Below are 16827 nucleotides of genomic sequence, written 5' to 3' on the forward strand. Positions count from 1 at the left end.
GCAAGGTTGTTCCTGTTTCAGTTTGGTTTTGGAGCTGAGGAATAAAGTTCAAACTCGCCTTCGTCTCCTGTGTTTTTCCTCATCCTGCCACAATATCACGCAAAGTGCATGATATAAATTACAGTTTGGTATTCATGAGATTTCTCTGACCCTGTCTGTTGATAGGTCAGTTGTTTTTTGTTTTTTTTATCTTAACAGTGAGATAGATGGCGAGCCTTCCCACCTGGGTCTACAGAGGGACAACATTCCAAGATACCACTGTGATAACTGGACAGGTTCTACCACACTATACGGTGTGTTAGGCCCAACTTTTGCAAACACTCCCACACTCTTAATTTTCTTCTTTCACAATCATCCCCATGTACACACACACCCCAATTCCCCTGGAACTCTGAACTCATACGTACCCTTGGACTTTCTCTTGGACTCTGGACTTGACTCAAAACACTAGACTTACATTTTCATACCCTTGAACTGTGAATTAGGCAATTGCTGTATTGTTTATCAGCAAATATATTTTCTTCGTCACTATGTATGGTACCGACGTGTGTATATATGTGTGTGTGTGTGTTTGTGTGTGTGTGTGTGTATGTCCACAGGATGTTGCAAGGAACCCTTCGATGTAGAAAAAAGAGCTCAACAATTCAGGAGCAAAGATGTATTTTTTACAGCTCAAAGTTGTTAAATGGCAGAACAAGCTTGTTTCGTGCTCAATGCACTCATCGAAACAAGCTTGTTCTGCCGTTTAACAACTTTGAGCTAAAAATAAATAAATAAATAATAATAACAAAAAAAATGTATATATATAGCGTTTTTCCCGAAACCGTCAATGGTGTTTTTATAAGTGCTCAACTAACGAGGAGCGGAATATCAATACAGATACAGGGAAAAAAAGTTTAATACACTGCAGTACAGGCCTGTTTCGTGCATCGCGCACTCATCAGCCGCACGCATTCATCAGCTGCTAAAGCTGTATATATATACAGTGGTGTGAAAGTGTTTGCCCCCTTTCTGATTTCTTATTTTTTTGCATGTTTGTCACACTTAAATGTTTCAGATCATCAAACAAATTTAAATATTAGACAAAGATAACACAAGTAAACACAAAATGCAGTTTTTAAATGAAGGTTTTTATTATTAAGGGGAAAAAAAATCCAAAGCTACATGGTCCTGTGTGAAAAAGTGATTGGCCCCTAAACCTAATAACTGGTTGGGCCACCCTTAGCAGCAACAACTGCAATCAAGCGTTGTGATACCTGGCAATGAGTCTTTTACAGCGCTGTGGAGGAATTTTGGCCCACTCATCTTTGCAGAATTGTTGTAATTCAGCCACATTGGAGGGTTTTCGAGCATGAACCGCCTTTTTAAGGTCATGCCACAGCATCTCAATCAGATTCAGGTCAGGACTTTGACTAGGCCACTCCAAAGTCTTCATTTTGTTTTTCTTAAGCCATTCAGAGGTGGACTTGCTGGTGTGTTTTGGATCTTTGTCCTGCTGCAGAACCCAAGTGTGCTTCAGCTTGAGGTCACGAACAGATGGCCGGACATTCTCCTTCAGGATTTTTTGGTAGATAGCAGAATTCATGGTTCCATTTACCACAGCAAGTCTTCCAGGTCCTGAAGCAGCAAAACAGCCCCAGACCATCACACTACCACCACCATATTTTACTGTTGGTATGATGTTCCTTTTCTGAAATGTTGTGTTACTTTTACGCCAGATGTAATGGGACACACACCTTCCGAAAAGTTCAACTTTTGTCTCGTCAGTCCACAGAGTATTTTCCCAAAAGTCTTGGGGATCATTAAGATGTTTTCTGGCAAAACTGAGATGAGCCTTTATGTTCTTTTTGCTCAGCAGTGGTTTTCGTCTTGGAACTCTGCCATGCAGGCCATTTTTGCCCAGTCTCTTTCTTATGGTGGAGTCATGAACACTGACCTTAACTAAGGCAAGTGAGGCCTGCAGTTCTTTGGATGTTGTTGTGGGGTCTTTTGTGACCTCTTGGATGAGTCGTTGCTGCGCTCTTGGGGTAAATTGGTCGGCCGGCCACTCCTGGGAAGGTTCACCACTGTTCCATGTTTTCGCCATTTGTGGATAATGGCTCTTACTGTGGTTCGCTGGAGTCCCAAAGCTTTAGAAATGGCTTTATAACCTTTTCCAGACTGATAGATTTCAATTACTTTGTTTCTCATTTGTTCCTGAATGTCTTTGGATCGCAGCATGATGTCTAGCTTTTGAGGATCTTTTGGTCTACTTCACTTTGTCAGGCAGGTCCTATTTAAGTGATTTCTTGATTGAGAAGAGGTGTGGCAGTAATCAGGCCTGGGTATGGCTAGAGAAATTGAACTCAGCTTTCCAAAGATGTGATAAACCACACTTAATTTATGTTTTAACAGGGGGGGGCAATCACTTTTTCACACAGGGCCATGTAGGTTTGGATTTTTCTTTTCCCTTAATAATAAAAACCTTCATGAAGAAACTGCATTTTGTGTTTACTTGTGTTATCTTTGTCTAACATTTAAATTTGTTTGATGATCAGAAACATTTAAGTGTGACAAACATGCAAAAAAATAAGAAATCAGGAAGGGGGCAAACACTTTTTCACACCACTGTATATATACACACACACACACACACATCTACAAAAGTATTGGGACACCTGGCCCATTACACCTACAGGAGCTTTTATCACATCCCATTCTAAATCCATAGGCATTATGGAGTTGGTCCCCCCCTTTGCGGCTATAACGGATTCCACTCTTCCGGGAAGGCTTTCCACAAGATTTTGGAGTGCGTCTGTGGGAATTTTTGCCCATTCATCCAGAAGAGCATTTGTGAGGTCAGTTGTCAGCTGATGATTGCTTATAGCATGAAACAGGCTTGTACTGTCTCATAAAAAATTTACTTGACTCACTGGATCATTTTGCTCCCTATTTTTTGAGCACCTTTCCTACCGTTGAGTGTTTCTTTTAACAAAGTTATATATATATGAAATATATTTGTTTTTTTCAAATTCCTTGTTCTAATACAAAGCCAGCTTACTGTTTACATTTAACCTTTTGTCTCGGAGTCTCATTTAAGTATTCTACTATGCTACAGTAGCCGAACCTCACTGGTTCATAACAATCAGTCCCTTATAAGCGTACACAGTGCTCAGCTAAAAAAGCTACGTAATGAAAAATGTTGCCTGTTATTCTGTGGATAGTGGTTAGCGCGGTCACCTCACATCAAGAAGGTCATGGGTTCGAACCCTGGGGTTTTCCAACCTTGGGGGGTTGGGGTGATCCCAGTTCATCCTCTGTGTGGAGTTTGCATATTCTCCCTGTGTCTGCATAGGGTTCCTCCCACAGTCCAAAGACATTTAGGTCAGGTGGATTGGCCATACTAAATTGTTCAGTGTAAATTTGTCAGCCCTGTGATGGATTGGCGGCCTGTCCAGGGTGTAATCCTGGAGATGCTTGGGTACAGGGTTCAGAACACAGGTCACCAACAGTTAGGGCTGTCAAAATTGGCCAAAAATTATGTTTTGATTATTTCTAAAAAAAAAATAAAAAAAAAACACACATAGATTCGAACCCATTTGAGTATATTTTTGCACATTATGTCCATAAGAGGGCAGACCAATACAATGAGAGACATAACTACTCACACATTACAAAACAAAAAAATAAAATACTGTCCTATACTGTAAAAACTTAATTTGAAGACCATCGATCATCTCTCTTGGCGGTTGGTGCTAGAGTGAGAAATGAGAACGTGCTGTCTCTCAGAGCGAGTTGAATGATTCGTAATTGATGTATTACTTGATAGCTTAACTTTTATACAGATTAGGTAATATTCATACTGGTTTAAATAAACAATTTGATAATATTTTTGATAAGCTAACTGTAGCTTTCATAGCTTGCATACAACTTTATCTTGAGGTTCCACAATTCTTCCATTTTCTGACCAAAATCCAAAGTATTTCCAAACTGGGCTTTTTAGATTGGTTGCGAGTGAAAATCACTCTGCGGCCAAGTTGGGTTGTGAACTCTCTGTCATTTTTACCACACGGTTGTTGAATTATTCGCTTGTTTCAGCTTGATCTGAATTTCATTTTCAACCAGTGAAAGTGACGTGCGACTCCTGTCCATCATGCAGTGTAATCAGTGCAGCGGCCAAGGCCCTTGCGAGAATTCGCGATGCAGACAGCCGCAGTAATGCTGCTTTTTTTCTCACCAATGGATATTAATTTTCACACCCGAATGTCTGTTTTGTTTTTTTTACAATTCAGTTATACATTCAAATTTTTAATATTCATTGACAGCCCTACCAACAGTACCCTCCATGGTATAGAAGGCTGGAAGCCAAGATCAAAGCAGCACGGAGAGATGTTAGCCAGATAACAGGTGTGATGAAAGACAGGCCCTGGTTGAAGAAGTACAGCAAGATGTCCATAAGTGAGGCCCTGGAAACTGCCAAACAAAGGCTCACAGCTTTGGCAGCCAGGCTGAAGAGATACACTAGAGAAGCAGAAGCCAAAAGAGTAAATGGCCTGTTCCTGAAAGAACCATTCAAAGTGTACTCCCAGCTGCAGAGTAACAAGAGAACAACATCAGACCCACCCAGAGCAGAGACTGAGTGATAGTGGGAGGATATACGGGAAAAGGAGGCATCACACAACACCAATGCCCAGTAGCTGAACCTAAGAGCAGACCACAGCAATATCTCAGAACAAGAACCAGTTATCATCCCGGCGCCGACATCCAATGACGGTTCTCAAACATGAAGAGCTGGACTGCACCAGGTCCTGACATGATTCATGCCTACTGGCTGAAGAAGCTAACAGTACTCCATGAACACCTGGCAACACAGATGTACCAGCTGCTAACATCAGGGTCTCGCCCTGACTGGCTAACGGGGGGGGGGGGGGGGGGGGACACGATTATGAAGGCTCCCCACAAGGGTACAACACCTTCCAACTACCGGCCGATAAACTGCTTCTCCACAACATGGAAGATCCTGTCAGGCATCATAGCAGGCCACATGAGTCAACACGAGCAAAAGGAGGATTGGGAAAAAAACCAGAGGATCAAAGCATCAGCTACTGGTTGATAGCGCAATCACCCAAGACTAAGACTAGACAGACCAACCTGAGCATAGCCTGGACTGACTACAAGAAAAGCTACGATTCAGTGCCTTACACACGGTTACTGAAGTGCTTGGTACTATACAAAGCCTGTCAAAGCCTATATATACATATATGTATGTGTGTGTGTGTGTGTGTGTGTGTACATGTAATCCAAAGAATTTACTTGACTCACTGAATTATTTTGCTCCTCATTTGTTGAGCACTTTCCCTACCGTTGAGTTTCTTTTAACAAAGTTATAATATATATATATATATATATCTTTGTTATATACCCCCCACACACACACACAAATATATACACTCACCGGCCACTTTATTAGGCACACCTGTCCAACTGCTCGTTAATGCAAATTTCTAATCAGCCAATCACATGGCAGCAACTCAATGCATTTAGGCATGTAGACATGGTCAAGACGATCTGCTGCAGTTCAAACCGAGCATCAGAATGGGGAAGAAAGGTGATTTAAGTGACTTTGAACGTGGCATGGTTGTTGGTGCCAGACGGGCTGGTCTGAGTATTTCAGAAACCGCTGATCTACTGGGATTTTCACGCACAACCATCTCTAGGGTTTACAGAGAATGGTCCGAAAAAGAGAAAATATCCAGTGAGCGGCAGTTCTGTGGGCGAAAATGCCTTGTTGATGCCAGAGGTCAGAGGAGAATGGCCAGACTGGTTCGAGCTGACAGAAAGGCAACAGTAACTCAAATAACCACTCATTACAACCGAGGTATGCAGAAGAGCATATCTGAACGCACAACACGTCGAACCTTGAGGCAGATGGGCTACAGCAGCAGAAGACCACACCGAGTGCCACTCCTGTCAGCTAAGAACAGGAAACTGAGGCTACAATTCGCACAGGCTCACCAAAATTGGACAATAGAAGATTGGAAAAACGTTGCCTGGTCTGATGAGTCTCGATTTCTGCTGCGACATTCGGATGGTAGGGTCAGAATTTGGCGTCAACAACATGAAAGCATGGAGCCATCCTGCCTTGTATCAACGGTTCAGGCTGGTGGTGGTGGTGTAATGGTGTGGGGGATATTTTCTTGGCACACTTTGGGCCCCTTAGTACCAATTGAGCATCGTGTCAACGCCATAGCCTACCTGAGTATTGTTGCTGACCATGTCCATCCCTTTATGATCACAGTGTTCCCATCTTCTGATGACTACTTCCAGCAGGATAACGCGCCATGTCATAAAGCTCGAATCATCTCAGACTGGTTTCTTGAACATGACAATGAGTTCACTGTACTCAAATGGCCTCCAGTCACCAGATCTCAATCCAATAGAGCACCTTTGGGATGTGGTGGACCGAGAGATTCACATCATGGATGTGCAGCCGACAAATCTGTAGCAACTGCGTGATGCTATCATGTCAATATGGACCAAACTCTCTGAGGAATGTTTCCAGTACCTTGTTGAATCTATGCCACGAAGGATTAAGGCAGTTCTGAAGGCAAAAGGGGGTCCAACCCGGTACTAGCAAGGTGTACCTAATAAAGTGGCCAGTGCGTGTATATGTGTGTGTGTGTGTGTGTGTGTATATATACATACACACACACACACACACACATCCATCCATCCATTATCCGGACCGCTTATCCTGTTGTCAGGGTTGCAGTGATGCCAGAGCCTACCCCGGTGGTCATTAGGCGGCAGGCAGAGAGACACCCTGGACAGGCCGCCAGGCCATCACAGGGCATGTATATATATATATTAGTGGTGGGACTTGATTAAAAAAATTAATCGAATTAATTATGGGCTTTGTAATTAATTAATCATAATTAATCGCATTTTAATCGCATATCGATATTTGACACCAGAAGCAACATTTTTCAATTCAAACAGGTCTTGGTAGATGACTAAATCAATGAATAGACACATACATAAGTTTAAACAACAAAATCCTGTTTATTTTGTTCAAAACAAGTTTGTTTTGTAAACACAGTACTTTTTGTAACCCCTGATCTTCTACCCCTGAAAGTGGTCTACAGTTCACAGCAATCCATTTCGCCAGTGAGTTTGTTAATTTATCAGACATGGACTTACTCATCTTGGCTTTGAATCCCGTCATCTGGTGGAGAGTCGGTTGGCGACTCTGCTTGGTTGTACTAGGAGCACTAGCGTTAGCTCCGGTGTTCGTACTAGCTGCAACGTGTTTCGCATTTAGGTGGTACCAGAGACTTGAATAACTGCAGTGGAATGCAAACCCTTTGTTGCAGAGTCTGCACACAACAGTGCTCTTATCTAGGCTTCCATCCGACCATTTTTTAAACGTAAATTTCCCATCCACAGAGCTAAGCAACGCGGTGTCATCCTTGTCGTCTATCACATCTGTTGTTAGCATACTAACTTGTTAGCCTAACCTACTCCGCCTTTCGCTTGACTGGCGTCACTCGGTGCATCGGCATAATCCGTATGCCAGAAAGAGTGCACTGAGAAGCGTTCCGTGTTGACTGGAGTGTAAAAATAAAATGCGATAAAATGCGTTAATTTTTTTTAACGCCGTTATTTTCCGTATAATTAATTATCGAATTAACGCGTTAAAGTCCCAGCCCTAATATATATATATAAAATCCAGTGAGTCATAGTAAATTCTTTAAATTTTTAAATTCTTTTTAGTTGACTCACTGATTTTGCTCCTTATTTGTTTAGCACTTTCTGTACCGTTGAGTGTTTCTTTAAACAAAGTTTTATACATTTAAATATATATATATAGCAGTTCAAACTTGTTTCATGTGTTGCACACTCATCAGCTGCTAATGTCGTACATCTATATTGATATTCCACTCCTCATTTGTTGAGCACTTTTATCCACACCATTGATGGTTTCCAAAAAAAAAACCACTATATATATATATATATATATATATATATATGAAATAGGCTTGTTACAATTCCTGATCATGCCAGCTAAGCGATGAAAAGTATTGACAGATTTTATGTGTGGTGAGTATGTGAGTGTGTCTGTGTGACTCACCTCTACAACCTGCGAGTCATTGAGCCACTTGCTGAGTACAGTCTGTATAAGAGCAAACACCTGCTGCAAGACCAATACCACCTACACACGCGCATGCACACACGCGCGCACACACACACACACACACACACACACAGAATACTTAAATGTAAAACAGAAGGAAACTAAAGCCATAAAAAAGAAAGAACTCCAAACTTTTGCATTGATGTACTGTTCATGAACAATTAAGGTGACAGCCCATGCTTGATGGTGGTTTTGCCTGGTTACTGACTGGATTAGGTCCAGGTGGGGGTGGGGTTGTTTTGATGGGTGGAGCTGAGCCTTCCCCTGATTCATCATCCTGCTTGCTGATGTCGAGTGTAGTGAACAAGTTGGATAGCAGTCCCAGGATATGGATGATTGCTAGCTTATTGGAGGGATTGGGCTGTAGAGAAGGGAAAACAGGATAACAAAGATGGAGGAAAGGTTATTTACTAGAGGCTTGAATTGAGCGCATAATTTGCTTCAACCAAATTAATTTTGTGACATTGGCAAAAGGTTTATTTAGGGTATTAGAGTCTGCTTTGAAAAATGTCTCCTCACATAATTGTGCATCTTATTAAGAACATAAATTACCTCCCCAATGTAGGCATATTACCAAAATCCCATGATGTGAAATTCTATGATGTGAAATATATCCTTCACAACACATGCACGCACACATGCACGGTTATATTCCCCTCGGGAGATGTCACTAATTAAGGCTTCATTAGTAGCATTTAATCACTGCTTGGTCTCCATGGTGATGAAACCGTCAGATTGTACAATAAAGAGAGGAGACATTAGACCAGTGGTATTCAACCATCAGCCATGAAGGGCCATGTGTATGCAGGTTTTCATTCCCACACAAAACTACACCGGCTGTGTTCACTGACTAAAGCCTCCTACAGACTGCGATTTTAGCAATCATATAAGTTTACTGCAAGCCACACTGTGCGATATGGATCTAATAAACTTGGGTACGACATCAGGTTTGATGTGTGTAGACTACAATAACACATACTGAATCGGAGGCTATGATGCAAGTCCATAAAAACGTCATCAGCATGCACGCCGCATCAGTGCGCATAATCAATCTACGCCGCTGGTAGAGCAACATGACGGCAAGCAGGAACTGAGTCCTTTCAATGGTCGCCGCAGCTCATTTTGTTGCTCGTTTTGTTAGCTCGTTTTGTTTAATCCATCGCATTTGGGTCACAGATGCTAACAGTCTGTTTGTTTGTGTTTAGCACCAGCAAAGATTCTGCGTCGTGTTGATCAGTGTGTCATTTCGTGCTTCAGTTCTATTGGTTGGTCAGTAGACATTGGTCGTAGCAGCATTCACATTGTGAGATGGTCATCCCACATTTCTGACACTGTCAGACTTGTGTCCCAGGTTATCTTTGGTTACAATACCATAATATTGGCTGTCTTTGAACCTGTCTCACAGTGCAACGTATGACCACCGTTTTGGAGCCACGACCAAAGCTATCGCCATCTTTGTCTGAGACGGCCCAAATCACACAGTCTGTAGGAGGCTTAACACAGCTTCAGCTCACCTCGAAATCAGCTGGTGTCATGTTGGGTTGGAATAAAAACCCGCTCTCTCCATGGCACATGATGATACCACTGCATTAGACTCTCCTAACAGCAACAGTAGCTTTCTACCTCACACAAACACCCTTCATTAATTTTTTTGCATAATTAAAAAAATAGAATAAAAACATTTATTGTAGTGCGCTAACATTTCTCTATGTGTATTTGCTGTGTAAGGAAGACATGATTATTCAAAGCAATTGTATATGTACACTACCGTTCAAAAGTTTGGGATCACCCAAACAATTTCGTGTTTTCCATGAAAAGTCACACTTATTCACCACCATATGTTGTGAAATGAATAGAAAATAGAGTCAAGACATTGACAAGGTTAGAAATAATGATTTGTATTTGAAATAAGATTTTTTTTACATCAAACTTTGCTTTCGTCAAAGAATCCTCCATTTGCAGCAATTACAGCATTGCAGACCTTTGGCATTCTAGCTGTTAATTTGTTGAGGTAATCTGGAGAAATTGCACCCCACGCTTCCAGAAGCAGCTCCCACAAGTTGGATTGGTTGGATGGGCACTTCTTTGAGCAGATTGAGTTTCTGGAGCATCACATTTGTGGGGTCAATTAAACGCTCAAAATGGCCAGAAAAAGAGAACTTTCATCTGAAACTCGACAGTCTATTCTTGTTCTTAGAAATGAAGGCTATTCCATGCGAGAAATTGCTAAGAAATTGAAGATTTCCTACACCGGTGTGTACTACTCCCTTCAGAGGACAGCACAAACAGGCTCTAACAGGTACTATTTAATGAAGATGCCAGTTGGGGACCTGTGAGGCGTCTGTTTCTCAAACTAGAGACTCTAATGTACTTATCTTCTTGCTCAGTTGTGCAACGCGGCCTCCAACTTCTTTTTCTACTCTGGTTAGAGCCTGTTTGTGCTGTCCTCTGAAGGGAGTAGTACACACCGGTGTAGGAAATCTTCAATTTCTTAGCAATTTCTCGCATGGAATAGCCTTCATTTCTAAGAACAAGAATAGACTGTCGAGTTTCAGATGAAAGTTCTCTTTTTCTGGCCATTTTGAGCGTTTAATTGACCCCACAAATGTGATGCTCCAGAAACTCAATCTGCTCAAAGAAGTGCCCATCCAACCAATCCAATTTGTGGGAGCTGCTTCTGGAAGCGTGGGGTGCAATTTCTCCAGATTACCTCAACAAATTAACAGCTAGAATGCCAAAGGTCTGCAATGCTGTAATTGCTGCAAATGGAGGATTCTTTGACGAAAGCAAAGTTTGATGTAAAAAAAATCTTATTTCAAATACAAATCATTATTTCTAACCTTGTCAATGTCTTGACTCTATTTTCTATTCATTTCACAACATATGGTGGTGAATAAGTGTGACTTTTCATGGAAAACACAAAATTGTTTGGGTGATCCCAAACTTTTGAACGGTAGTGTACAGTAATAGGAGCTGTGATTCTGGGACTGTGGGCCACGATAATACATGTGTTTGGTATCGTAAAGAGAACTGTTATCTGCTATGATGACATCTGGTGCGGAAGCAGCAATGCATCCGTCTTTGTTATGTTTGTTGTCTGTCCGTCATATGTAAGATATCGCTGACTGTATTCTGACAAACTGGGGAAATGTGGCACCTCACCACTGAATTTCAGGTTTTTCAAAAAAAGGCACTGATGGGCCCATTGAGGAAGTTTTGAGTTACAAGGAATATGTTTATCATTTTCATTTATTTCTTTCGCAGCATTATCCAAGGTGTTTTATTATGATCGCAGCTGGCTTATTCCTTTGATTAATTACTTTAATATATTACCACACAACAATCATAGCACTTGTTCTTAAAATCAAGTGCAAGCTGCGACACAGTGACTACATGTTTTTTTTGGCTTCAATCAAAACCATAGCTGTCTGCCCCCACTATAACATAACCTGACAGTCCCCCCACTAGGTGCCACTGTCTGTCAGACCTCCAGACACAGCACATGATTTCATAGTCTGATGTAATCGCCATACATCAAAATGCGAGACAGGAAAAAATAAGAAAAGGAAAAAGTTGGAAGGTAGGGAGGGACTGAGAGGAGAGAGAGATGAGAAGTTTCATCTAAACTGACATCTCTGTTCACCCCAGCTGAGGTCTTCGCTTATGACAGAGCAACGGTTTAGGAGAGAATGTCTCCCTGGTTTCACACAGATAATGTCAAGAGCTGTATTTTTAGACTGCGTCAGCTCCACATTGTGAGCATCCAATGGAAGGGTTTATGTACCTAAGCTTCATTAGATTTGACACTTGGCGTCATGTGTTCAAAAATGGACAGCATTTCTTTGTATAAACAAATCAATATTTGCTGTGTGTATGTTTTAAATGCATTGTTACTCTTGCTGCGCCGCATGTGTGCACACACGGGTGCACATGCACGGGTGCAAGAGAAAGGCAGTGAGTCAAAGCTACTGCCCTGTGAATCACTCCCCTATTGCACAGGGTCAACTCCAATCTGTTCCCGCAGAGAAATGTTCCACTGCAATGGCTCCATACAGACACAAGACCTGCTCCTGTGGCCATAGTCCAATTGTGTCTGCAGTGCTTGTGTGTGTCTGTGCTTGTGTGCGTGCGTGCGTGCGCATGCACGCACATGTTTTTGTGCTCATGTGTGTACATACTGTCTCCTCTGCTAGTTTCTCAAGTTGCTGTATATAGGGGGTGATGAGAGAGTGGAGGTTTCTCAAAATTTCTTCCACTGGGAGAGCAGAGAGCAAGAAACCCAGAGCCTGCATCAGCCACATACACTGACTCGTCTGCAAGTGAGAAAAGCACAAGTTTAGCTTCAGCTCAACCAAACTAAGAGCTTCATATTCCATTTAAACGTTTTTTATGATACAAATATTCTTTGTATTAATCTGATAGACAGAGAAAGAGAGTTAAAGGGAGAGTAAGCGAGAGAGAGAGGACACGCACTGACCTTGTGAATCTGCTTTATAAGCACCTCCTAGAGAGAGGAGCAGGATGACTATATAGTTATACACGTTTTAGACACTTATCAAAACTACTTGAATTTAGCCATAAAAGTTTATTCCAAAAATACACTTGAAGCGACTTCAAAGAAAAAAACATTTTCTCAAGGAGCAATCAATTATAAAAAGACTGCCACTCCAAAGCCTTTTAAGAAATGAATAAAACTGTCTGGATAATAATTTGTGCAGATGTTAAGACTAACTGGGAGAAGTGGGGGTATGGAGACAAAACACACACCTGAGAGACAGCTACTATGTTCGTTGCGTAGGGTGGCAGGTCATATTTGCATTCCCTGCAGATTTTCTTGAGTGTGGAAACAGAGGAGACGGAGAGGTCCGGGTTCCCTAAGGCTTGCAGCACCAGAGGTAGGACACTACTCAGCATCACCGGGTGATCTGCCAGCCATTCTGCTAGAGCACCTGGCAGAGGAGTTAAACCAATCACACATGAACACTATCTGAAACTGTTGTGTTTTCCCGTAATTAAAGTGGGAAGAAATTTCTGTGGACATAATTTCGAGTATGTTAAAACTTTCACCGTCAAAAAAGTCTTCCATCTCACCCAGTTAGTTCACAATCATCCCTTTTAATCATGGATAACAGCTCACCGATCTCACCATTATGGTGATATGTGTGATGGCTATCACCATTCGATGCTGATTTGGAAACCCACAGCCTACCACGCGATGCACACCCCTTCAGATGGTCTTTTTTTTCTTCTCTCATTTAAACCGAAACTGTTTACAATGTCTACCAGAACCATGGATGTATTAAACTATGGATGACAAACAAAAAAACGGTGGTCTTTCGTTTCAATGAAAGCTGCTCCCCCGGTGGAAGTGGCTGTTATAATCAACAATGCTGTTCTTACTGCATAGTTAGGCTACTAATGAACTATAAAAGTACAGGCGTTAACCTGGCATGAGGTGTAGCCCAATTTGCTGTGAAAACCACAATCATTTGTGAACCTTGCATTTTCTATTAGTATAGCTCTTAGCCACCAATTAATGGGTGATTGAATGCTTGTATAAGCCAATGTCTTTATGTATGCTCAATAATTTAGGTAAGGAAATCACAGAAAGTTGAATCAGTTCATCTGGACACAACGTTTATTGAGAGAAACTTTCCTCACTCATCTAAATGTTTTTGTCATCAGTGTTTTTGTCTACGTCTGTGTCGTCGTGTGGAGGCGGTGTGTCAAAGGTGTCTGGCTGGGAGAGCTAGCATTGGATCAGCTGGGGCAGCCTGGTCGGTTTCATCCGATGGGCCCAGGGACCACGGCCCCTACCTGGAGCTGTGCCCAGGGAGGAAACACCAAGGGCAGTCTGACAGGACACGGAAGCGGGGCAGGCTAAGCTAACTGCTAGCCCATGCAGACCGGCAGTTCAGACAGTCATCCTGGCTGGAGTTTGTTCTCTGGACAGAGGAATTTTTTTAGACTGCTGTGTTGTTAACTGTTTGTGTGTGTGTTTTTTTTTTTTTGATTGTTTTTTTTAAAATTATTATTATTATAATTTTTTTTGCTTTATTCGCTCTATGTTTTTGATGGTGTCGTTTTTGGAAAATTTTAGACGTGTGTTTTTGGTGTTGCACTGCTGTGGGCTGGGAGAAACAAAATTTCGTTTCTTTGTGTATGCAAGTACATGTAAGAAATAACAATAAATTGTTCCTGATTGCTAAGTGACCTCTTCAGTCTCAACTGACAGTATACAGTCTGTTGCAGTATACAATGCTAAGCACCATAGCACCAACAGCAAGTTGGTACATTTCTTTTGAATACTCAAAAACGCTGTTATTGTAGTTGTTCTGTTAAATATTTAAAGATGAACCAAACCCTAGACCATTTTAGCGAGTTTGCTGACATCCACAGGTTAAAAACCATAAACATGCCAGGCTGGTCTTGGTACTCTGTGATGTTAGCAAAGCAGGATAAACACAGCTGTAGATAACATTAACACTGGGTCTGCTGGATGTACAGTTAAGGTCAAAATTATTAGCCCCCTTTATGAAATCAAACGAAACCCTTAACTTTTCCATGGAAATGGCCATAACCAAAAAGTGTCCAAAAGAACAAAGACAAAATCTCCACTAAGCTTGATTAAGATATTTCACACTGATGTGCTGAATTGAAACAAGAAAAAACAAAAATGACAAGGCCAAAATTATTAGCCCTCTGACAATTAATAGTCAATAGATTAACCATTCTGACTCACAACTGACAACAACCTCTTATGGTAGTTCCTAACTAGGTTGGCACATGTCTCTTGAGGGATCTTAGCCCATTCTCCCATGGCAAATTGTTCCAGCTCGTCCAAATTGCATGGTTTTCGAGCATGGACATTAACCTTGAGCTCCCGCCAGATTCTCAATAGGACTGAGAGCTGGGCTCTGGGAGGGCCACTCCAGGACCTTGATTTTGGTGTCCTTCAAAAAGTTTTGGACCAACTTGGATGTATGCTTCGGGTCTTGCTGGTAGACCCAGCAGTGACCTAAAGCTAGACTGGCAGCAGATTTCTTTACATTATCCTTCAAAATGTCAACATAATCTTCTTTCTTCATGATCCCATGCACCCGAACAAGGTTCCCTGTGCCTGAAGCAGCAAAACAGCCCCACAGCATTATACTCCCACCACCATGTTTAACTCTGGCAACTGTGTTTTTAGGGTTGAAGGCCTCTCCCTTCCTTCGCCAAACATAAGCAACATCCATGTGCCCAAACAGCTCAAGTATAGTCTCATCAGACCAAAGGACAGACTTCCAAAACTCATTCCCATGTTTCAAATGTTCACGGGCAAACTTCTGTCTGGCTTTGATTTGCCGCTGTGTGAACAATGGAGTTTTTCTTGGATGATGACCTCGAAGCCCACCACAATGAAGAGCCCTCACAACAGTCTTCCTTGAAACATCAAGTCCAGAAGAGGCCAGTTCAGCAACAGTCATCTTGGCAGAAATCCGGGGATTGTTGTTGACATTTTTCCTCTCCAAAGTTTTTGAAATCATTGCACTTTCGACCATGCCCAGGTTTGTTTCCAACAGAATGTGTCTCCTTGTGCTTTGCAATGATGCAACGCACAGCTGTTCTAGACACTGTGAAACGCTTGGAAATAGTAGTATAGCCTTCCCCCTTGAGATGAGCATCCACTATCTTCTTTCTGAGTTCCAGACTGATTTCTTTTCTTTTTGGCATGATGAAATTACTTCTTACCAAGAATTTAAGAGTAGTCCCTCAATCAAGTGTTCAAGTGCCACTAGCTCATTGGAGTCCCTTAAGTAAAGTTCAAGCTGATTGATTGCTCAGGTGTGGTTTGAAAGCTGATTGATTGCTCAGGTGTGTTTTGAAAACAGAAAAAAAAGCAGAAAATCACATGGGGGCTAATAATTTTGACCACCTCAGTTTTCACTACATTTGGTATAAAGGAAACCTGAAGATTTATTTTACATTCCAAAATGTACCAAATAGGAGCCTTAACATTGATGAATGTTTTGCTATGTAAAGTTTTATGAATGATGCAAAAATTGGGCAGAATTTTAGGGAAATGTTTCATAGTTCCTTGGGGTATTTATAATTTTGACCTTAACTGTAGGTGTAGCAAAGAACCAGCATTGATAGTACTACTGACAATTGTTAGTGCTGTCTCTGTCCTTCTGTCAATGCTGACAGGAGCTGGCTAAATCAAACAGACCCACAATAATAATAATAAAAATCATTACATTTATATAGTGCTTTTCTAGACACCCAAAGTGCTTCACATTGTTGTTAGCAACAGCTAACAATATTAATTAAGCTGGGTATTTGAAAGGAAAGTGTTTTTTAAGTATTTAAAAGAAGAGGGTGTCCAGGTAGCATAGCAGTCTATTCCGTTGCCAAATAAACACGGGGCTCGCCGGTTCGAATCCCCGTGTTACCTCCGGCTTGGTCGGGCATTCCTACCAACACAATTGGCCGTGTCTGCGGTTGGGAAACCGGATGTGGGTATGTGTCCTGGTCACTCCACTAGCGCCTCCTCTGGTCAGTCAGGGCGCCTGTTCAGGAGGGGAGGGGAACTGGGGGGAATAGCGTGATCCCCCACGCGCTACGTCTCCCCAGCGAAACTCCTGTCAGGTGAAAAGAAGCGGCTGGCGACC

The 16827-nt window shown here is 41.9% G+C and overlaps 1 protein-coding gene across 1 annotated transcript in view; it reads right to left on the bottom strand.

Annotated features, from left to right (window-relative positions):
- LOC130109364 (importin-13-like) overlaps positions 1 to 16827 on the bottom strand; it is a 68765-nt gene that overhangs the window by 19610 nt on the left and 32328 nt on the right. The window contains exons 10-14 of the mRNA XM_056276237.1: positions 12941 to 13122; positions 12651 to 12677; positions 12352 to 12486; positions 8382 to 8534; positions 8111 to 8191 (exon numbers count right to left, since the gene is read on the bottom strand). Of these exons, the coding sequence (XP_056132212.1) occupies positions 8111 to 8191; positions 8382 to 8534; positions 12352 to 12486; positions 12651 to 12677; positions 12941 to 13122 (578 nt within the window). The remainder of the gene's footprint in view (positions 1 to 8110; positions 8192 to 8381; positions 8535 to 12351; positions 12487 to 12650; positions 12678 to 12940; positions 13123 to 16827) is intronic.

Source organism: Lampris incognitus, chromosome 3 (genome assembly GCF_029633865.1).
Source record: "Lampris incognitus isolate fLamInc1 chromosome 3, fLamInc1.hap2, whole genome shotgun sequence".
In the NCBI taxonomy this organism is placed as follows: Eukaryota; Metazoa; Chordata; class Actinopteri; order Lampriformes; family Lampridae; genus Lampris; species Lampris incognitus.